The sequence below is a fragment of the Cherax quadricarinatus genome, chromosome 96 (assembly GCF_038502225.1).
Source record: "Cherax quadricarinatus isolate ZL_2023a chromosome 96, ASM3850222v1, whole genome shotgun sequence".
Lineage (NCBI taxonomy): Eukaryota > Metazoa > Arthropoda > Malacostraca > Decapoda > Parastacidae > Cherax > Cherax quadricarinatus.
In genome coordinates, this window is record NC_091387.1 from 2,754,641 (window position 1) to 2,779,862 (window position 25,222).

A 25,222-nucleotide genomic window follows, 5' to 3' on the forward strand; every position below is an offset into this window, starting at 1 on the left:
TGGTAATGACCATTGTTCAGTGATAACGACCATTGTTCAGTAGTAACGATAATTCATGGGAATAATGGTGCGAGGCGGAACTATTGAAAATCTTTAAAAATGGCCCCTGGAAGCTGGATTTCACGTATTTTCCCCTTCTAACCGTAATTTTTTAGCCTGGAGAAGGGCTAAACCCGTAAAGGGTTCACCCAGCTCCTATCTTAATGGGATTATTCAATCTGATTCGATGAGGAATGGCTCCAATTCCTCAAATGAAGAGCCCTTCTCCAGCCTGGCGGGACCCATGTCAGACTACGTACAGCCTCTGGAGGAGTTAGTCGAGCTTATTTTGAGACGAATAATTCGACTAATGGAGAGCCTATGTAGGCCTATGTGTGACTCACGCCTAGAGGAATGTATCTAGAATATATGAGGGGAGTAATGTGGCTAGTGGATCAAGAATAGAGGAAATAATTGAGTTTATATGAGGTGGGTTGTGGCGGTCCAGAGGAATGTCGACCACAATGGCTGACGTCTGGTCCTCCTGCTGCTGCCGTCAACCACCCAGAAATGTGAGTTTTTTTGAGGTAATTTGGCATGATGGGGGATTTATCATGCATTATCCAGGTGCTGCATGACACCTTCCCCGTGGATCACCTTGTGGAACCCATAATTATGGCGTGGATGGTTGTTAAATGATGATATAAGTAGAGTATCATGACTGTACTATGCAACTTATGGCTGGGTTTACATATTTTAATCTATTCCAAGAATTCCAATTGAAATAAGTCGCTTCGACTGCCACTTTTTAATTATTTTAGGCAATTTACACCTTAATTTGTATGGTAATTATACTAATGTGTACCCGTACTTGAATATACGTACCTAAAATGGACCCAAGGACAGGACCCAGTTTTTTGGTACCCAAGATTTGTTTTATAATATTTATGTCTATCTGGTTTAAATTATGTCTAAATTTTAGATGTTTAGGTCAGTCATGGAGATTAACTTCTAGTTTACTCTCAGTCGTAAAGAAATTAGAGATTATTTTAAAATATGGGGGAAATATTGAGATAAATAAGAGGGAGGAGGATAGGTCAGTGTACATTGTTCCAGCCCAGCTGTTGTTAGTGTAATATATAAGAACATAAGAACATAAGAACGAAGGAACACTGCAGAAGGCCTACTGGCCCATGCGAGGCAGGTCCAAGTCCCTACCGGCTTAAGCCAATGCACCCAACCTAGTCAGGTCAGGTCACATTGACTCAAGGGAGGAACACGGCAACCGACCCGTTAGCACAAGCTATCAGGTCTAACTCACACCCACCCACATCTACTCATGTATTTATCCAACCTATTTTTAAAGCTACACAACGTTCTGGCCTCTATAACGGTACTTGGGAGTTTGTTCCACTCATCCACAACTCTATTACCAAACCAGTACTTTCCTATATCCCTCCTGAATCTGAATTTTTCCAACTTAAAACCATTGCTGCGAGTCCTGTCTAGGCTAGATATTATCAGCACACTATTTACATCCCCTTTATTTATTCCTGTCTTCCACTTATAAACCTCAATCATATCCCCCCTAATTCTACGTCTTTCTAGAGAGTGCAGTTTCAGGGCCCTTAGTCTATCCTCATAGGGAAGGTTTCTGATACATGGGATCATCTTTGTCATCCTCCTTTGTACATTTTCCAGAGAATTTATATCCATTCTGTAATACGGTGACCAAAACTGTGCAGCATAATCTAAATGAGGCCTAACCAAGGATGTATAGAGTTGAAGAACAACCTGAGGACTCCTATTATTTATGCTTCTTGATATGAAGCCAAGGATTCTATTAGCTTTATTGCGAACACTTATGCACTGTTGTCTTGGTTTCAGATTACTGCTAACCAGAACTCCTAAATCTTTTTCGCAATCCGTAATATTAAGATCTACATTATTTAGTTTATATGTGGCATGGTTATTGTCCTGTCCAACATTTAGAACTTTGCATTTGTCTATATTAAACTGCATCTGCCACTTCTCCGACCACTGCATCAGTCTATTCAAATCTTCCTGGAGTGCTCGAATGTCCTCGTCAGAATGAATTCGACGGCCTATTTTGGTGTCATCGGCAAACTTGCCGATGTCGCTCTTTATGCCCTCATCTATGTCGTTTATGTAGATTGTGAACAGCAGGGGGCCCAACACTGACCCCTGTGGAACACCGCTCGTGACGCTTCCCCACTCTGATTTCTCCCCATTTATGCAAACTCTCTGCTGCCTATTTGTCAACCATGCCTCTATCCAGGAAAAAATTTCTCCTCCTATTCCATGTGCTTTAATTTTCCTCAATAGTCTCTGATGTGGGACCCTGTCAAAAGCCTTACTGAAGTCCATATACACAATATCATATTCGTTACCATGATCTACCTCCTCAAATACCTTAGTGAAAAAAGTTAATAAATTCGTAAGGCAGGAACGTCCCTTTGTAAAACCATGCTGAGATTCGTTGATTAATTTATGCTTTTCAAGGTGGCTACGAACTGCCTCGGCAATTATTGATTCCATAAATTTTCCCACTATGGAGGTTAGGCTTATTGGTCTATAGTTCGAAGCTAAGGACCTGTCACCTGTTTTGAAAATAGGTATCACATTTGCCATTTTCCACTTATCTGGCACCATGCCAGTTTGTAGTGATATGTTGAAAAGATTAGCCAAAGGTGTGCTAAGCTCCTCTTTACATTCCTTTAGAACCCTTGCATACAGTTCATCAGGGCCTGGGGATTTGTTAGGTTTTAATTTATCTATTTGCCTAAGGACCATGTCACTTGTGACCCTAATAGTGCACAGTTTATTATCGTCCTGTTCTACATAATTTATCATTACTGGAATATCACTGGTATCCTCCTGTGTAAAAACTGAGAGGAAGTATGTGTTAAAAATTCTACACATTTCCTTATCACTGTCAGTGAGCTGACCCGAGGAACTTTTGAGTGGGCCTATCTTGTCCCTGATCTTACTTCTGTATACCTGAAAGAATCCTTTTGGGTTAGTCTTCGATTCTCTTGCAACTTTAACCTCATAATCTCTTTTTGCTTTTCTAATTCCCTTTTTTATTTCTCTCTTTAACTGAATATATCGATTTCTTAATTGCCCCTCTCCTCTTTTGATTTGCCTATATATGCCTCTCTTTTGACCAATCAGATATTTTAATCTATTGTTCATCCATTTAGGATCATTTTTGTTTGATCTGATTTCCCTATTTGGAACATAATTTGACTGAGCAGCTAGAACTATGCCCTGGAAAGCATCATATCGGCAACCATCACCACCTACCTGACCCCTAGTCAGGTCATTCCAGTTCAGCCCACCTAAGTAATTTTTCAGTCCTATGAAATCAGCCAAGCGAAAGTCAGGGACGGAGACTTGATTGCCATTATTAGGGGAATTCCATGATATGTTAAAACTGAGTGATTTGTGATCACTCTCCCCAAGCTCATCATTAACCTCAAGATTATTAATTAGTGTTTCCCTACTGGCAAGAACCAAGTCAAGGAGGTTATTTCCCCTAGTTGGCTCTGTCACAAACTGTTTTAAAAAACATGGGAAGAGACAGAAAGAGGGACATAGAAAGAGAAAATGAGACATAGAGACAGAAAGAGGGACATAGAGACAAAGAGAGACATAGGAAGAGACAGAAAGAGGGACACAGAAAGAGAAAGAGAGACAGAAAGAGGCATAGAGACAGAAAGAGGGACATAGAGACAAAGAGAGACACAGAGACAAAGAGAGACATAGGAAGAGACAGAAAGAGGGACACAGAAAGAGAAAGAGACATAGAGACAGAAAGAGGGACATAGAAAGAGAAAATGAGACATAGAGACAGAAAGAGGGACATAGAGACAAAGAGAGACATAGGAAGAGACAGAAAGAGGGACACAGAAAGAGAAAGAGAGACATAGAAAGAGGCATAGAGACAGAAAGAGGGACATAGAGACAAAGAGAGACACAGAGACAGAGAGACATAGGAAGAGACAGAAAGAGGGACACAGAAAGAGAAATAGACATAGAGACAGAAAGAGGGACATAGAAAGAGAAAGAGAGACATAGAAAGAGAAAGAGAGACATAGAAAGAGACAAAGAGAGACAGAGACAAAAAGAGGGATATAGAAAGAGAAAGAGAGACATAGAAAGAGACAAAGAGAGACATAGAAAGAGACAAAGACAGACATAGAAAGAGACAAAAACAGAGAGACAGAGACACACAGAAATAGACAAAGACAGATACAAAAACAGAGAAACGTAGAAAGAGACAAAGAAAGACATACAGAGACAAAGAAAAAGAGGCAGAGACAGAGATATACACCCAGTTATCTAAGTACCGGATATAGATATTGACATAAGGTGATATGTTACTTCATAACCCCCCCCCTACACACACTTGTGTGTTATGATTGGAAATGTGGGTGAGGATTGGCTGGTTAATTTCCCGTCCTATGCGGTGATTGGTGGAGCCTTGGGTGTGTTGGGGACGAGGTCAACGTGATTGGTTGGTCAATTTATTTACCTTGTGTCCTGTTGGTTGAGTGTGGGTGTGTGTAGGGGAGGTGGGGGGGGTTGTGTGTGGTGTGTATGTGTGTGGGGGTGTTTGTGTGTCGGGGGTGTTTGTGTGTGTGGGGGTGTTTGTGGGGGGGGGTTGTGTGTGTGGGGGGGGTTTGTGTGTGTGGGGGGTGTTTGTGTGTGGTATGTGTATGTGTGTGTGTGGGGGGGTGTTTGTGTGTGGGGGGTTTGTATGTGTGGGGGTGTTTGTGTGTGGTATGTGTATGTGTGTGTGGGGGGTGTTTGTGTGTGTGTGTGGGGGTGTTTGTGTGTGGGGGGTGTTTGTGTGTGTGTGTGGGGGTGTTTGTGTGTGGGGGGGTTTGTGTGTGTGGGGGTGTTTGTGTGTGGTATGTGTATGTGTGTGTGGGGGGTGTTTGTGTGTGTGTGTGGGGGTGTTTGTGTGTGGTGTGTGTGTGTGTGTGTGTATGTGTGTGTGGGGGTGTTTGGTGTGTGTGTGTATGTGTATGTGTGTGTGGGGGTGTTTGTGTGGTGTGTGTGTGTGGGGGGGGTGTTTGTGTGTGGGGGGTGTTTGTGTGGTGTGTGTGTGGGGGGTGTTTGTGTGGTGTGTGTGTGGGGGTGTTTGTGTGGTGTGTGTGGGGGGGGGTTTGTGTGTGGGGGTGTTTGTGCGTGGTGTGTGTGTGTGTGTGGGGGGTGTTTGTGTGTGGTTGTGTGGGGGGTGTTTGTGTGTGGTATGTGTGTGTGTTTACCTGGAGTTTACCTGGAGAGAGTTCCGGGGGTCAGTGCCCCCGCGGCCCGGTCTGTGACCAGGCCTCCTGGTGGATCAGAGCCTGATCAACCAGGCTGTTGCTGCTGGCTGCACGCAAACCAACGTACGAGCCACAGCCCAGCTGGTCAGGAACTGACTTTAGGTGCTTGTCCAGTGCCAGCTTGAAGACTGCCAGGGGTCTGGTAATCCCCCTTATGTGTGCTGGGAGGCAGTTGAACAGTCTCGGGCCCCTGACACTTATTGTATGGTCTCTTAACGTGCTAGTGACACCCCTGCTTTTCATTGGTGGGATGTTGCATCGTCTGCCAAGTCTTTTGCTTTCGAAGTGAGTGATTTTCGTGTGCAAGTTCGGTACTAGTCCCTCTAGGATTTTCCAGGTGTATATAATCATATATCTCTCCCGCCTGCGTTCCAGGGAATACAGGTTTAGGAACCTCAAGCGCTCCCAGTAATTGAGGTGTTTTATCTCCGTTATGCGCGCCGTGAAAGTTCTCTGTACATTTTCTAGGTCGGCAATTTCACCTGCCTTGAAAGGTGCTGTTAGTGTGCAGCAATATTCCAGCCTAGATAGAACAAGTGACCTGAAGAGTGTCATCATGGGCTTGGCCTCCCTAGTTTTGAAGGTTCTCATTATCCATCCTGTCATTTTTCTAGCAGATGTGATTGATACAATGTTATAGTCCTTGAAGGTGAGATCCTCCGACATGATCACTCCCAGGTCTTTGACGTTGGCGTTTCGCTCTATTTTGTGGCCAGAATTTGTTTTGTACTCTGATGAAGATTTAATTTCCTCATGTTTACCATATCTGAGTAATTGAAATTTCTCATCGTTGAACTTCATATTGTTTTCTGCAGCCCACTGAAAGATTTGGTTGATGTCCGCCTGGAGCCTTGCAGTGTCTGCAATGGAAGACACTGTCATGCAGATTCGGGTGTCATCTGCAAAGGAAGACATGGTGCTGTGGCTGACATCCTTGTCTATGTCGGATATGAGGATGAGGAACAAGATGGGAGCGAGTACTGTGCCTTGTGGAACAGAGCTTTTCACCGTAGCTGCCTCGGACTTTACTCTGTTGACGACTACTCTCTGTGTTCTGTTAGTGAGGAAATTATAGATCCATCGACCGACTTTTCCTGTTATTCCTTTAGCACGCATTTTGTGCGCTATTACGCCATGGTCACACTTGTCGAAGGCTTTTGCAAAGTCTGTATATATTACATCTGTGTGGGGGGTGTTTGTGTGTGGCGTGTGTGTGTGTGTATGTATGTGTGTGTGTGTGATAAGATAAGATTTCGTTCGGATTTTTAACCCCGGAGGGTTAGCCACCCAGGATAACCCAAGAAAGTCAGTGCGTCATCGAGGACTGTCTAACTTATTTCCATTGTGGTCCTTAATCTTGTCCCCCAGGATGCCACCCACACCAGTCCACTAACACCCAGGTACCTATTTGCTGCTAGGTGAACAGGACAACAGGTGTAAGGAAACGTGTCGAAATGTTTCCACCCGCCGGGAATCGAACCCGGGCCCTCCGTGTGTGAAGCGGGAGCTTTAGCCACCAGGCCACCGGGCCACCGGGAGGTGGGGGTGTGCTTGTGTGTGGGGGCGTGATGTGGGTGTGTGTGGGGGTGTGGGAGGGATGTGCATGTGTGTGTGTGTGTGTGTGTGTGTGGTATAAGGTGATCCCCTTCCCTCCACACACAACACACACACACACGCACACACACACACACACACACACACACACACACACACACACACACACACACACACACACACACACACACACACACACACACTCAACAAGTGTTGATAATGGTGTAATAATATAACTTTCAGAGCAGTGAAAAACTAATGTATTACTTAACCACACTGTCTACCACACCACAACCACACTGTCTACCACACCACAACCACACTGTCTACCACACCACAACCACACTGTCTACCACACCACAACCACACTGTCTACCACACCACAACCACACTGTCTACCACACCACAACCACACTGTCTACCACACCACAACCACACTGTGTCTACCACACCACAACCACACTGTCTACCACACCACAACCACACTGTGTCTACCACACCACAATCACACTGTCTACCACACCACAACCACACTCTGTCTACCACACCACAATCACACTGTCTACCACACCACAACCACACTGTGTCTACCACACCACAACCACACTGTCTACCACACCACAACCACACTGTGTCTACCACACCACAACCACACTGTGTCTACCACACCACAACCACACTGTCTACCACACAACCACACTGTGTCTACCACAACCACACTGTCTACCACACCACAACCACACTGTCTACCACACCACAACCACACTGTGTCTACCACACCACAACCACACTGTCTACCACACCACAACCACACTGTCTACCACACCACAACCACACTGTCTACCACACCACAACCACACTGTGTCTACCACACCACAACCACAGTGTCTACCACACCACAACCACACTGTCTACTACACAACCACACTGTGTCTACCACACCACAACCACACTGTCTACCACACCACAACCACACTGTCTACCACACCACAACCACACTGTGTCTACCACACCACAACCACACTCTGTCTACCACACCACAACCACACTGTCTACCACACCACAACCACACTGTCTACCACACCACAACCACACTCTGCCTACCACACCACAACCACACTGTCTACCACACCACAACCACACTGTCTACCACACCACAACCACACTATCTACCACACCACAACCACACTGTCTACCACACCACAACCACACTGTGTCTACCACACCACAACCACACTGTCTACCACACCACAACCACACTGTGTCTACCACACTGTCTACCACACCACAACCACACTGTGTCTACCACACCACAACCACACTGTGTCTACCACACCACAACCACACTGTGTCTACCACACCACAACCACACTCTGTCTACCACACCACAACCACACTGTCTACCACACCACAACCACACTGTCTACCACACCACAACCACACTCTGTCTACCACAAAACAACCACACTGTCTACCACACCACAACCACACTGTCTACCACACCACAACCACACTGTGTCTACCACACCACAACCACACTGTGTCTACCACAAAACAACCACACTGTGTCTACCACACCACAACCACACTGTCTACCACACCACAACCACACTGTGTCTACCACACCACAACCACACTGTGTCTACCACACCACAACCACACTGTCTACCACACCACAACCACACTCTGTCTACCACACCACCACAACCACACAGTGTACACCACAACCAACTCTACCGTAATTCCTACTGACAGTTCATATACCGGTGGTTCAACCTTACAGTCTCTGTGATAGTAGACTTCAGTGTGTCTCTGATACCTGGAGGGTGTTCCGGGGGTCAATGGCCCCCGCGACCCGGTCCATGACGAGGCCTCATGGTGGATCGGGACCTGATCAACCAGGATGATACTGCTGACCGCATGTGAATCAACGTAGGAACCATAGCCCGGCTGGTCAGGTACTGACTATATGTGCCTGTCCAGCTCCCTCTTGAAGACACCCAGGGGTCTTGAAGACAGCCAGGGTCTTGAAGACAGCCAGGGGTCTTGAAGACAACCAGGGGTCTTGAAGACAGCCAGGGGTCTTGAAGACAGCCAGGGGTCTTGAAGACAGCCAGGGGTCTTGAAGACAGCCAGAGGTCTTGAAGACAGCCAGGGGTCTTGAAGACAGCCAGGGGTCTTGAAGACAGCCAGGGGTCTTGAAGACAGCCAGGGGTCTTGAAGACAGCCAGGGGTCTTGAAGACAGCCAGGGGTCTTGAAGACAGCCAGGGGTCTTGAAGACAACCAGGGGTCTTAAAGACAACCTGGGGTCTTGAAGACAGCCAGGGGTCTTGAAGACAACCAGGGGTCTTGAAGACAACCAGGGGTCTATTGGTAATCTCCATTATGTATGCTGGGAGGCAGATGAACAGTCTTGGACCCCTGACACTTGTTAATGGCGTTCACGTGGTAACCATTTTAAGGGAATGTGTTGGGTGGGACTTAGTCATGTCATGTGCCAGCCCCTATATTTGGCACCACCAGTGCCAGGCTGCCGTGGAGGTTACGTACATGTGACAGTCTTAATTTAGACGAAAGAGTAGCAAGTCAATCTGTTTTACTACAAGTACACGATGCAACTTATACAGACCATAGCTGACACCAGTGACATACTATATAGAAAGTCCCTGGTTATGCACAGCATTTCCCACAAATTAGGTTTTGTCCCCAGGATGCGATCCACACTAGTTGACTAACACCCAGGTACCTACTTACTGCTAGGGGAACATGGACAGCAGGTATCTTAAATAAACACTTCCTAATGTTTACACCCGTACCGGGGATCGACCCCCCCCCCCTGGGTCCAGGGACTGTGCCTCAACATTACAGAGGCACATAATGGGTTCATGAATTACAACATAATGGGTTCAACATTACAGAGGCACATAATGGGTCCATGGACTGTTCCTCAACATTTCAAAGGCACTTAATGGATTTAGGGACTACCTCAACTTTATATTCACACAAAATGAGTCCAGGGACTGTACCTCAGCATTACAGAGACACTTAATGGATCTAGGGACTGTACCTCAGCATTACAGAGACACTTAATGGATCTAGGGACTGTACCTCAGCATTACAGAGACACTTAATGGATCTAGGGACTGTACCTCAGCATTACAGAGACACTTAATGGATCTAGGGACTGTACCTCAACATTACAGTGAACTTAATGGATCTAGGGACTGTACCTCAACATTATAGACACACATAATGAGTCCAGGGACTGTACCTCAGCATTACAGAGACACTTAATGGATCTAGGGACTGTACCTCAACATTATAGACACACATAATGAGTCCAGGGACTGTACCTCAACATTACAGAGACACTTAATGGATCTAGGGACTGTACTTCAACATTATAGACACACATAATGAGTCCAGGGACTGTACCTCAACATTATAGACACACATAATGAGTCCAGGGACTGTACCTCAACATTACAGAGACACTTAATGGATCTAGGGACTGTACCTCAACATTAGAGAGACAAATAATGAGTCCAGGGACTGTACCTCAGCATTACAGAGACACTTAATGGATCTAGGGACTGTACCTCAACATTATAGACACACATAATGAGTCCAGGGACTGTACCTCAGCATTACAGAGACACTTAATGGATCTAGGGACTGTACCTCAACATTATAGACACACATAATGAGTCCAGGGACTGTACCTCAACATTACAGAGACACTTAATGGATCTAGAGACTGTACCTCAACATTACAGAGACACTTAATGGATCTAGGGACTGTACCTCAACATTATAGACACACATAATGAGTCCAGGGACTGTACCTCAACATTACAGAGACACTTAATGGATCTAGGGACTGTACCTCAACATTACAGACTCGAGTTCCCAAAGACCAGTACTGTACGGTTGTCATGGCTATAATATCTTCCTTTCCTCCCTGTGATGCATAAAATCTCCCAGCTGAGTTCATATATCAATCTTATCCTTAAGTAAGTTTAATTAGATACAGGTACACATAAGTACAATTATTATACATAGTGTAAATTACCCTTCAGAATAAACCAAAAAAGTCAAAGTGACTTATTTCCATTGGCCCTTTGGCTTATTTCCATTGGGATCCTTGACTTGTATCCATAAGAACATAAGAAAGGAGGAATGCTGCAACAGGCCTGTTGGCCCATACTAGGCAGGTCCTTCACAAATCCCACTAACAATAAACGGTACCCAAGTAATAAGCTTTGATAATTGTATTTACTAAGGTGCAAGGCCCACAGGATCCATTGGAGTCCTTGACTTATTTCCATTGGGGCCCTTGACTTATTTCCATTGGGGCCCTTGACTTATTTCCATTGGGGCCCTTGACTTATTTCCATTGGGGCCCTTCACTTATTTCCATTGGGGCCATTGACTTACTTCCATTGGGGCCCTTGACTTATTTCCATTGGGGCCCTTGACTTATTTCCATTGGGGCCCTTCACTTATTTCCATTGGGGCCATTGACTTACTTCCATTGGGGCCCTTGACTTATTTCCATTGGGACCCTTGACTTATTTCCATTGGGGCCCTTGACTTATTTCCATTGGGGCCCTTGACTTATTTCCATTGGGACCATTTACTTATTTCCATTGGGGTCCTTGACTTATTTCCATTGGGGCCCTTGACTTATTTCCATTGGGACCCTTGACTTATTTCCATTGGGGCCCTTGACTTATTTCCATTGGGACCCTTGACTTATTTCCATTGGGGCCCTTGACTTATTTCCATTGGGGTCCTTGACTTATTTCCATTGGGGTCCTTGACTTATTTCCATTGGGGTCCTTAGTGTTGAAATACGAAAGGAAGTCCATAATACGTCAGGGAGAATAAGAGGAAATCCATCCTGTTGGGTAGTGGATGTTTCCTAAACCCAGTTCATGTGGTAACCTTGTACAATGTCGTGATGATTAGAAGAATGGAGGAGCACTGCAGGAGGCCTACTAGCTCATACTAGGCAGGTCCTTCCTTAGTGGCTTGAGCTCTCCACCTAAAGAGCTCCACTTAAAGAGCTCTCCACCTAAAGAGCTCCACTTAAAGAGCTTCACCTTGTGGAAAGTTCTACACAGTCATGGTACTGTTTGCCCTCTCCCCGATCGATGCTGTCCCCCCTCCCCAACAGTCCCACTCTCCCCCTCACTACCACCACCCCCACCTCCCTCACTACCACCACCACCACCACCATTCCTCACTACCACCACCCCCACCTCCCTCACTACCACCACCACCACCACCATTCCTCACTACCACCACCCCCACCTCCCTCACTACCACCACCACCACCACCATTCCTCACTACCACCACCCCCACCTCCCTCACTACCACCACCACCACCACCATTCCTCACTACTACCACCACCATCCTTCACTACCACTTCTGACGGTGTGATGTTGTAGTCAGGTTTAGTATTGGTTACCGTTACAAGTACTTCTGACGGTGTGCTGTAGTAGCCTGGCTTAGGCTTGGTTACAAGTACTTCTGACGGTGTGCTGTAGTAGCCTGGCTTAGGCTTGGTTACAAGTACTTCTGACGGTGTGCTGTAGTAGCCTGGCTTAGGCTTGGTTACAAGTACTTCTGACGGTGTGCTGTAGTAGCCTGGCTTAGGCTTGGTTACAAGTACTTCTGACGGTGTGCTGTAGTAGTCTGTCTTAGGCTTGAGGTACCATTCGTACACAACTTAGGCTTGATTACAAGTACTTCTGACGGTGTGCTGTAGTAGCCTGGCTTAGGCTTGGTTACAAGTACTTCTGACGGTGTGCTGTAGTAGCCTGGCTTAGGCTTGATTACAAGTACTTCTGACGGTGTGCTGTAGTAGCCTGGCTTAGGCTTGGTTACAAGTACTTCTGACGGTGTGCTGTAGTAGCCTGGCTTAGGCTTGATTACAAGTACTTCTGACGGTGTGCTGTAGTAGCCTGGCTTAGGCTTGATTACAAGTACTTCTGACGGTGTGCTGTAGTAGCCTGGCTTAGGATGGTTACAAGTACTTCTGACGGTGTGCTGTAATAGCCTGGCTTAGGCTTGATTACAAGTACTTCTGACGGTGTGCTGTAGTAGCCTGGCTTAGGCTTGGTTACAAGTACTTCTGACGGTGTGCTGTAGTAGCCTGGCTTAGGCTTGGTTACAAGTACTTCTGACGGTGTGCTGTAGTAGCCTGGCTTAGGCTTGGTTACAAGTACTTCTGACGGTGTGGTGTAGTAGCCTGGCTTAGGCTTGGTTACAAGTACTTCTGACGGTGTGCTGTAGTAGCCTGGCTTAGGCTTGATTACAAGTACTTCTGACGGTGTGCTGTAGTAGCCTGGCTTAGGCTTGATTACAAGTACTTCTGACGGTGTGCTGTAGTAGCCTGGCTTAGGCTTGATTACAAGTACTTCTGACGGTGTGCTGTAGTAGCCTGGCTTAGGCTTGGTTACAAGTACTTCTGACGGTGTGCTGTAGTAGCCTGGCTTAGGCTTGGTTACAAGTACTTCTGACGGTGTGCTGTAGTAGCCTGGCTTAGGCTTGGTTACAAGTACTTCTGACGGTGTGCTGTAGTAGCCTGGCTTAGGCTTGATTACAAGTACTTCTGACGGTGTGCTGTAGTAGCCTGGCTTAGGCTTGGTTACAAGTACTTCTGACGGTGTGCTGTAGTAGCCTGGCTTAGGCTTGGTTGCAAGTACTTCTGACGGTGTGCTGTAGTAGCCTGGCTTAGGCTTGGTTACAAGTACTTCTGACGGTGTGCTGTAGTAGCCTGGCTTAGGCTTGGTTACAAGTACTTCTGACGGTGTGCTGTAGTAGCCTGGCTTAGGCTTGATTACAAGTACTTCTGACGGTGTGCTGTAGTAGCCTGGCTTAGGCTTGGTTACAAGTACTTCTGACGGTGTGCTGTAGTAGCCTGGCTTAGGCTTGATTACAAGTACTTCTGACGGTGTGCTGTAGTAGCCTGGCTTAGGCTTGGTTACAAGTACTTCTGACGGTGTGCTGTAGTAGCCTGGCTTAGGCTTGATTACAAGTACTTCTGACGGTGTGCTGTAGTAGCCTGGCTTAGGCTTGGTTACAAGTACTTCTGACGGTGTGCTGTAGTAGCCTGGTTTAGGCTTGGTTACAAGTACTTCTGACGGTGTGCTGTAGTAGCCTGGCTTAGGCTTGATTACAAGTACTTCTGACGGTGTGCTGTAGTAGCCTGGCTTAGGCTTGGTTACAAGTACTTCTGACGGTGTGCTGTAGTAGCCTGGCTTAGGCTTGATTACAAGTACTTCTGACGGTGTGCTGTAGTAGCCTGGCTTAGGCTTGGTTACAAGTACTTCTGACGGTGTGCTGTAGTAGCCTGGCTTAGGCTTGGTTACAAGTACTTCTGACGGTGTGCTGTAGTAGCCTGGCTTAGGCTTGATTACAAGTACTTCTGACGGTGTGCTGTAGTAGCCTGGCTTAGGCTTGATTACAAGTACTTCTGACGGTGTGCTGTAGTAGCCTGGCTTAGGCTTGATTACAAGTATACTTCTGACATTTTGACAGACACACAGATGATTCAAAGTATGTGGCCAGGCCTGTGTGCTTAATTGTCCACTTATTGAAGAATATAGAAATAGACAGTACAGTAGCCTATGTGACATGTCAAGATATCTTATTAATGAAAATAAGATATCAGATATATTTCGCAGATTTCTTAAAATTGCTTGTAACAGATAAGTGAACTGTAGATATAAATCCAGATGTACTGTTAATCCTTTTGGAGCCTACTTCCTAGGCCTATTGTGTATCCATATGCTCTTGTGCTACCATCCACAGGATAGAATAATGGTAGAATGGCTTAGAATGACAGGATAGAATAATGGTAGAATGGCTTAGAATGACAGGATAGAATAATGGTAGAATGGCTTAGAATGACAGGATAGAATAATGGTAGAATGGCTTAGAATGACAGGATAGAATAATGGTAGAATGGCTTAGAATGACAGGATAGAATAATGGTAGAATGGCTTAGAATGACAGGATAGAATAATGGTAGAATGGCTTAGAATGATGCTAATAACTCAGACTTGTCTTTGGGAGCTTTGTGACCCATACGTGTGGAGCGCATTCTGTTAGCTTAGGATAATAATAATTTTCTCATTCTAGATATCCCCGGGTAATGTGTTAGAAGAGACGTGTATCACCTTCCCAACAGTAAGTAACAGCCCCTAGCTGAATGTTTGGTGGTAGTTGTTGTTGTAGCAGTAGTTGTTGTAGTAGTGGAAGTAGCAGTAGTAGTAGCAGTAAGAGAGAGACGCTACCTCTAGAAGCGAAGGTGAAGACTCACAGACCTGCTCAAAGGGGTCAGTGTATCTGAAATATAAAAGGAGGTACTGGCCAGAGAAATAGAAAATGTGGAACTTAAGCTTAAGGAATCAAGCAGGAGACAAGAAACACAAGAACTTATAGCCATAAATGAAATGGAAAGAAACCCAAAATATTTCTTATGTCAAATCTAAGGCAAAAACATCCAGTACTGAGCCCATGTTTAAACGAGATGGGACTTGTCGGTTTTTCAAACCATTCATCACAACTGTCAGACACTGCAGCATCATGGGATCTTCTTACAAAGAATTCTTCAACGCTTGTTCAACCTTTGGACAAAGACCTACTTCGACTAGTGGATGGTACCACTATGATCCCGCCTCCGTCTGCTTCAAGTCACCTCACTACAGTATATAAGCCACGTCTACGGCCCTATGCTGTACATTCTACAAGATTGATGGACTGAACACATCGACTCCAGGCTGAGGGACTGATTACCTCATACTCCTCCTCTCCTTACGCCTTCCTCTTTGTATTGGACTGATGAAGCCACTGTGTGGCGAAACGTTTCCTGAATAAAGATTCCCATATGCTGCATAAGTGTCTCAATCTTCGAGATGGGACTTGCACAGATGACAGCAAGGAAATGAGTGAGATACTGAAGTCCCAGTATGACTCAGTGTTTAGCAAGCCGTTAACCAGACTTAGAGTCGAAGATCTAAATGAATGTTTTTATGACCGAGGCTCAAAATTTGGTCAATCCAAAAGTCTCCGATATTATCCTAACACTACAAGACTTCGAAAAAGCAATAAACGACATGACCATGCACTCTGTACCAGGCCCAGACTACTGGAACTCCAGGAACGTCTCTAGCATTCTATGAAGAGGGAGCATGGACACAGGGGTCATCTCACGTTCACTAAAAACAACAGACATAACCCCACTCTACAAAAGTGTCAGTAAAGCAATAGGAAGGAATTACAGACAGACACACTAACTTTCCACATCATAAAAATCTTCGACAGGGTTCTGCCCATCATAACCCAGGAGCAGGTCGCTCCTGCCTGTCCCAACAACTGGACCACTATGACAAGGTCTTGGATGCACTGGAGGACAAAGTGCAGATGTAGTACACACAGACTCGGCGAAAACCTTTGATAAGTGTGACCATGGTGTAATAGCACATAAAATGCGTTATAAAAGAATAACAGTAAAAATTGGTAGATGGTTCTTTAACTTCCTAATAGAACAGAGAGAGTAATAGTAAACAGAGAAAATCTAAGGCAGCTACAGTGAAAAGTTGTGTTCCACAAGGCACAGTACTCGCTCCCATCCTGTTCCTCATCCTCATATCTGACAGAGATGTAAGCCACAGCACCGTGTCTTCCTGTGCAGATGACACCGGAATTTGCATGACAGTGTCGTCCATCAATGACACCACAAGACTAAGCAGACCTCAACCAAATATTTAAATGGGGAGCAGAAAACAAAATGCAGTTCAATGATGAGAAATTTCAATTACTCCGATATGGAAAACTCGAAGACATTAAGACTATATCGGAGTATAAAACAAATTCCAACCACACAATAGAGCGAAAAAACTAATGTGAAGGACCTGGGAGTGATAATGTCAGACCTCACTTTCAAAGATCACAACAATGTATCTACCACATCCGCTAGGGAAATGATAGGATGGATAATGAGAACCTTCAAAACTAGGGACACCAAGCCCATGATGATACTCTTCAGGGCTGGAATACTGCTGTACACTAACGGCTCCTTTCAAGGCAGGTGAAATTGCTAACCTGGAGAATGTACAGAGATTTTCACGGCACGTATAAGTACGATAAAATACCTAAATTACTGAGAACGATTGAAGTCCCTTGAGGAAAGCAGAAGACTCGGCAGGAGATGCAGCATTTCTCTAATGAAAAGCAGGGGCGCCACTAGTAATCTGAGAGGCAACACAGTGTCTGGGGCCCAAGAATTTTCAACTGCCTCCCAGCATGCTTAAGGGGGATTACCAAGAGATCCCTGGCTGTCTTCAAGACCCCTGGCTGTCTTCAAGACCCCTGGCTGTCTTCAAGACCCCTGGTTGTCTTCAAGACCCCTGGTTGTCTTCAAGACCCCTGACTGTCTTCAAGACCCCTGGCTGTCTTCAAGACCCCTGACTCTTCAAGACCCCTGGCTATCTTTAAGACCCCTGGCTGTCTTTAAGACCCCTGACCCTTCAAGACCCCTGGCTATCTTTAAGACCCCTGGCTGTCTTCAAGACCCCTGACTCTTCAAGACCCCTGGCTATCTTTAAGACCCCTGGCTGTCTTCAAGACCCTTGACTCTTCAAGACCCCTGGCTGTCTTTAAGACCCCTGACCCTTCAAGACCCCTGGCTGTCTTCAAGACCCCTGGCTGTCTTCAAGACCCCTGACTGTCTTCAAGACCCCTGGCTGTCTTCAAGACCCCTGACTCTTCAAGACCCCTGACTCTTCAAGACCCCTGACTGTCTTCAAGAAGGTCTCTGAACAGGCACCTAAAGTCAGTACCTGACCATCCGGGCTGTGGTTCGTACGTTGATTTACGTGTGGCCAACAATAACAACCTGGTTGATCAGGTTCTGATCCACCATGAGGCCTGATCATGGAAATGGCCTGCGGGGGGCGTTGACCCCTGAAACCCCCTCCAGGTATACTCCAAGATAATCTAAGTGAAGCCTTACTAGTGTTGTATAACTCCTGGACCCTTGTTATTTATATTTTCTCATATAAATTTAAGTAATCTGTTGATCACACTGAGGGACTTTGAGATTTAGAAATACTTAGAGAGATTTAGATTTGAGAGATAGAGAGATTTAAAGATATGTTTCACGTAGACACAGTTGTTAGAGAGATAACAGAGATAGATACACACACACACACAGAAATACAAGGAGAGAGATAACAGAGATAGATACACACAAACACGGAGAAATACAAGGAGAGAGAGAGAGAGAGAGACAGACACAAGAGGTTGCGTCATATCTCTCACTGTTGCGTCATTCGTCTGCGTCGACTTACGTCATGCTAGACGCTGATTGGTCCTCATTGTGCACACCTCTCACTCTACCTCCTTGTTGTGCACTGTGTGTGTGCACTATGTACACTAGTGTACACTGGGCACTGTACACTGGACACTAGTGTGTGCACTGTACACTAGTGTGTGCACTATGTACACTAGTGTACACTGGGCACTGTACACTGGACACTAGTGTGTGCACTCTGTACACTAGTGTGTGCACTGGACACTAGTGTGTGCACTCTGTACACTAGTGTGTGCACTGGACACTAGTGTGTGCACTCTGTACACTAGTGTGTGTGCACTCTGTACACTAGTGTGTGCACTGGACACTAGTGTGTGCACTGGACACTAGTGTGTGCACTCTGTACACTAGTGTGTGCACTCTGTACACTAGTGTGTGCACTCTGTACACTAGTGTGTGCACTGGACACTAGTGTGTGCACTGGACACTAGTGTGTGCACTCTGTACACTAGTGTGTGCACTCTGTACACTAGTGTGTGCACTCTGTACACTAGTGTGTGCACTGGACACTAGTGTGTGCACTCTGTACACTAGTGTGTGCACTCTGTACACTAGTGTGTGCACTGTAAACTATTGTGTGTACTTTGTACACTAGTGTGTGCACTGTACACTAGTGTGTGCACTCTGTACACTAGTGTGTGCACTGTAAACTATTGTGTGTACTTTGTACACTAGTGTGTGCACTGTACACTAGTGTGTGCACTCTGTACACTAGTGTGTGCACTGTAAACTATTGTGTGTACTTTGTACACTAGTGTGTGCACTGGACACTAGTGTGTGCACTCTGTACACTAGTGTGTGCACTGGACACTAGTGTGTGCACTCTGTACACTAGTGTGTGCACTCTGTACACTAGTGTGTGCACTGGACACTAGTGTGTGCACTCTGTACACTAGTGTGTGCACTCTGTACACTAGTGTGTGTGTACTTTGTACACTAGTGTGTACACTGGACACTAGTGTGTGCACTCTGTACACTAGTGTGTGCACTCTGTACACTAGTGTGTGCACTGGACACTAGTGTGTGCACTCTGTACACTAGTGTGTGCACTGGACACTAGTGTGTGCACTGGACACTAGTGTGTGCACTCTGTACACTAGTGTGTGTGCACTCTGTACACTAGTGTGTGCACTGGACACTAGTGTGTGCACTCTGTACACTAGTGTGTGCACTCTGTACACTAGTGTGTGCACTGGACACTAGTGTGTGCACTCTGTACACTAGTGTGTGCACTGGACACTAGTGTGTGCACTCTGTACACTAGTGTGTGCTCTCTGTACACTAGTGTGTGTACTGGACACTAGTGTGTGCACTGTACACTAGTGTGTGCACTGTAAACTATTGTGTGTACTTTGTACACTAGTGTGTGCACTGGACACTAGTGTGTGCACTCTGTACACTATGGTGTGCACTCTGTACACTAGTGTGTGCACTGGACACTAGTGTGTGCACTCTGTACACTAGTGTGTGCACTGTACACTAGTGTGTGTGCACTCTGTACACTAGTGTGTGCACTGGACACTAGTGTGTGCACTCTGTACACTAGTGTGTGCATTCTGTACACTAGTGTGTGCACTGGACACTAGTGTGTGCACTCTGTACACTAGTGTGTGCACTGGACACTAGTGTGTGCACTCTGTACACTAGTGTGTGCACTGGACACTAGTGTGTGCACTGTACACTAGTGTGTGCACTGTAAACTATTGTGTGAACTTTGTACACTAGTGTGTGCACTGGACACTAGTGTGTGCACTCTGTACACTATGGTGTGCACTCTGTACACTAGTGTGTGCACTGGACACTAGTGTGTGCACTCTGTACACTAGTGTGTGCACTGTACACTAGTGTGTGTGCACTCTGTACACTAGTGTGTGCACACTGTACACTAGTGTGTGCACTCTGTACACTAGTGTGTGCACTCTGTACACTAGTGTGTGTGCACTCTGTACACTAGTGTGTGCACACTGTACACTAGAGTGTGCACTCTACATTAGTGTGTGCATACTGTACACTAGTGTGTGCACTCTGTACACTGTGTGCACTCTGTACACTAGTGTGTGCACTCTGTACACTAGTGTGTGCACTCTGTACACTAGTGTGTGCACTGTACACTAGTGTGTGCACTGTACACTAGTGTGTGCACTCTGGACACTAGTGTGTGCACTCTGTACACTAGTGTGTGCACTCTGTACACTAGTGTGTGCACACTGTACATTAGTGTGTGCACACTGTACACTAGTGTGTGCACACTGTACACTAGTGTGTGCACTCTGTGTGCACACAGTCGTCAACATGCTTGTGCAACTTCCGGTGTCGCAACCATTGAGGGAGAGAGCGAGCAGTCTTAATCCAAGGTATCTGAGCGTCTCTGTCCTCGGATCAAACCTTGATTGACCTTACGAGTTTAGCTCTCCCCCAATGTATTTAATAATAAGAATAATGGGGCCAGGAGCTGTAATTCGACCCCAACAAACATGCACAGGTAAGCACAACGAAGCAAATAACTTTATAAAGCTCTACCCAGAGTGAAACATAACTTGATAAAGCTCTACCCAGAGTGAAACATAATTTTATAAAGCTCTACCCAGAGTGAAACATAATTTTATAAAGCTCTACCCAGAGTGAAACATAATTTTATAAAGCTCTACCCAGAGTGAAACATAATTTTATAAAGCTCTACCCAGAGTGAAACATAACTTGATAAAGCTCTACCCAGAGTGAAACATAACTTGATAAAGCTCTACCCAGAGTGAAACATAACTTGATAAAGCTCTACCCAGAGTGAAACATAACTTGATAAAGCTCTACACACAGTGAAACATAACTTGATAAAGCTCTACCCAGAGTGAAACATAATTTTATAAAGCTCTACCCAGAGTGAAACATAATTTTATAAAGCTCTACCCAGAGTGAAACATAACTTGATAAAGCTCTACCCAGAGTGAAACATAACTTGATAAAGCTCTACCCAGAGTGAAACATAACTTGATAAAGCTCTACCCAGAGTGAAACATAACTTGATAAAGCTCTACCCAGAGTGAAACATAACTTGATAAAGCTCTACCCAGAGTGAAACATAACTTGATAAAGCTCTACACAGAGTGAAACATAACTTGATAAAGCTCTACCCAGAGTGAAACATAACTTGATAAAGCTCTACACAGTGAAACATAACTTGATAAAGCTCTACACAGAGTGAAACATAACTTGATAAAGCTCTACACAGTGAAACATAACTTGATAAAGCTCTACACAGAGTGAAACATAACTTGATAAAGCTCTACACAGAGTGAAACATAATTTGATAAAGCTCTACACAGTGAAACATAACTTGATAAAGCTCTACACAGAGTGAAACATAACTTTATAAAGCTCTACACTGAGTGTAACGTAACTTGATAAAGCTCTACACTGAGTGAAACAACTTTATAAAGCTCTACACAGAGTGAAACAACTTTATAAAGCTCTACACAGAGTGAAACATAATTTGATAAAGCTCTACACAGAGTGAAACATAACTTGATAAAGCTCTACACAGAGTGAAACATAACTTGATAAAGCTCTACACAGAGTGAAACATAACTTGATAAAGCTCTACACAGAGTGAAACATAACTTGATAAAGCTCTACACAGAGTGAAACATAACTTGATAAAGCTCTGCACAGAGTGAAACATAACTTGATAAAGCTCTACACAGAGTGAAACATAACTTGATAAAGCTCTACACAGAGTGAAACATAGCTTGATAAAGCTCTACACAGAGTGAAACATAACTTGATAAAGCTCTACACAGAGTGAAACATAACTTGATAAAGCTCTACACAGAGTGAAACATAACTTGATAAAGCTCTACACAGAGTGAAACATAACTTGATAAAGCTCTACACAGAGTGAAACATAACTTGATAAAGCTCTACACAGAGTGAAACATAACTTTATAAAGCTCTACACACAGTGAAACATAACTTGATAAAGCTCTACACAGAGTGAAACATAACTTTATAAAGCTCTACACAGAGTGAAACAACTTTATAAAGCTTTGCACAGAGTGAAACATAACTTGATAAAGCTCTACACAGAGTGAAACATAACTTGATAAAGCTCTACACAGAGTGAAACATAACTTTATAAAGCTCTACACAGAGTGAAACATAACTTTATAAAGCTCTACACAGAGTGAAACATAACTTGATAAAGCTCTACACAGAGTGAAACATAACTTTATAAAGCTCTACACTGAGTGTAACATAATTTGATAAAGCTCTACACTGAGTGAAACATAACTTTATAAAGCTCTACACAGAGTGAAACAACTTTATAAAGCTCTACACAGAGTGAAACATAACTTGATAAAGCTCTACACAGAGTGAAACATAACTTGATAAAGCTCTACACAGAGTGAAACATAACTTGATAAAGCTCTACACAGAGTGAAACATAACTTGATAAAGCTCTACACAGAGTGAAACATAACTTTATAAAGCTCTACCCAGAGTGAAACATAACTTGATAAAGCTCTACGCAGAGTGAAACATAACTTGATAAAGCTCTACACAGAGTGAAACATAACTTTATAAAGCTCTACAAAGAGTGAAACATAACTTTATAAAGCTCTACACAGAGTGAGACATAACTTGATAAAGCTCTACACAGAGTGAAACATAACTTTATAAAGCTCTACACTGAGTGTAACGTAACTTGATAAAGCTCTACACAGAGTGAAACATAACTTGATAAAGCTCTACACAGAGTGAAACATAACTTGATAAAGCTCTACACAGAGTGAAACATAACTTTATAAAGCTCTACACTGAGTGAAACATAACTTGATGAAGCTCTACACAGAGTGAAACATAACTTTATAAAGCTCTACACAGAGTGAAACATAACTTGATAAAGCTCTACACAGAGTGAAACATAACTTGATAAAGCTCTACACAGAGTGAAACATAACTTGATAAAGCTCTACACAGAGTGAAACATAACTTGATAAAGCTCTACACAGAGTGAAACATAACTTTATAAAGCTCTACACAGAGTGAAACAACTTTATAAAGCTTTGCATAGAGTGAAACATAACTTGATAAAGCTCTACACAGAGTGAAACATAACTTGATAAAGCTCTACACAGAGTGAAACATAACTTGATAAAGCTCTACACAGAGTGAAACATAACTTGATAAAGCTCTACACTGAGTGAAACATAACTTTATAAAGCTTTACACAGAGTGAAACATAACTTGATAAAGCTCTACCCAGAGTGAAACATAACTTGATAAAGCTCTACACAGAGTGAAACATAACTTGATAAAGCTCTACACTGAGTGAAACATAACTTGATAAAGCTCTACACAGAGTGAAGCATAACTTGATAAAGCTCTACACAGAGTGAAACATAACTTTATAAAGCTCTACACAGAGTGAAACATAGCTTGATAAAGATCTACACAGAGTGAAACATAACTTTATAAAGCTCTACACTGAGTGTAACATAACTTGATAAAGCTCTACACTGAGTGAAACATAACTTTATAAAGCTCTACACAGAGTGAAACATAACTTTATAAAGCTCTACACAGAGTGAAACATAACTTGATAAAGCTCTACACAGAGTGAAACATAACTTTATAAAGCTCTACACTGAGTGAAACATAACTTGATGGAGCTCTACACAGAGTGAAACATAACTTTATAAAGCTCTACACTGAGTGAAACATAACTTTATAAAGCTCTACACAGAGTGAAACAACTTTATAAAGCTCTACACAGAGTGAAACATAACTTGATAAAGCTCTACACAGAGTGAAACATAACTTGATAAAGCTCTACACTGAGTGAAACATAACTTGATAAAGCTCTACACAGAGTGAAACATAACTTGATAAAGCTCTACACAGAGTGAAACATAACTTTATAAAGCTCTACCCAGAGTGAAACATAACTTGATAAAGCTCTACGCAGAGTGAAACATAACTTGATAAAGCTCTACACAGAGTGAAACATAACTTTATAAAGCTCTACACAGAGTGAAACATAACTTTATAAAGCTCTACACAGAGTGAGACATAACTTGATAAAGCTCTACACAGAGTGAAACATAACTTTATAAAGCTCTACACTGAGTGTAACGTAACTTGATAAAGCTCTACACAGAGTGAAACATAACTTGATAAAGCTCTACACAGAGTGAAACATAACTTGATAAAGCTCTACACAGAGTGAAACATAACTTTATAAAGCTCTACACTGAGTGAAACATAACTTGATGAAGCTCTACACAGAGTGAAACATAACTTTATAAAGCTCTACACAGAGTGAAACATAACTTGATAAAGCTCTACACAGAGTGAAACATAACTTGATAAAGCTCTACACAGAGTGAAACATAACTTGATAAAGCTCTACACAGAGTGAAACATAACTTGATAAAGCTCTACACAGAGTGAAACATAACTTTATAAAGCTCTACACAGAGTGAAACAACTTTATAAAGCTTTGCATAGAGTGAAACATAACTTGATAAAGCTCTACACAGAGTGAAACATAACTTGATAAAGCTCTACACAGAGTGAAACATAACTTGATAAAGCTCTACACAGAGTGAAACATAACTTGATAAAGCTCTACACTGAGTGAAACATAACTTTATAAAGCTTTACACAGAGTGAAACATAACTTGATAAAGCTCTACCCAGAGTGAAACATAACTTGATAAAGCTCTACACAGAGTGAAACATAACTTGATAAAGCTCTACACTGAGTGAAACATAACTTGATAAAGCTCTACACAGAGTGAAACATAACTTGATAAAGCTCTACACAGAGTGAAACATAACTTTATAAAGCTCTACACAGAGTGAAACATAGCTTGATAAAGATCTACACAGAGTGAAACATAACTTTATAAAGCTCTACACTGAGTGTAACATAACTTGATAAAGC

General features: G+C 43.8%; 1 protein-coding gene across 1 annotated transcript in view; it reads left to right on the plus strand.

The window, feature by feature from the left end:
- The first annotated feature begins 314 nt into the window (after positions 1 to 314).
- Hex-A (Hexokinase A) overlaps positions 315 to 25,222 on the plus strand; it is a 122,358-nt gene continuing 97,450 nt past the window's right edge. The window contains exons 1-2 of the mRNA XM_053795653.2: positions 315 to 551; positions 15,045 to 15,092. Of these exons, the coding sequence (XP_053651628.1) occupies positions 492 to 551; positions 15,045 to 15,092 (108 nt within the window). The 5' untranslated portion in view covers positions 315 to 491. The remainder of the gene's footprint in view (positions 552 to 15,044; positions 15,093 to 25,222) is intronic.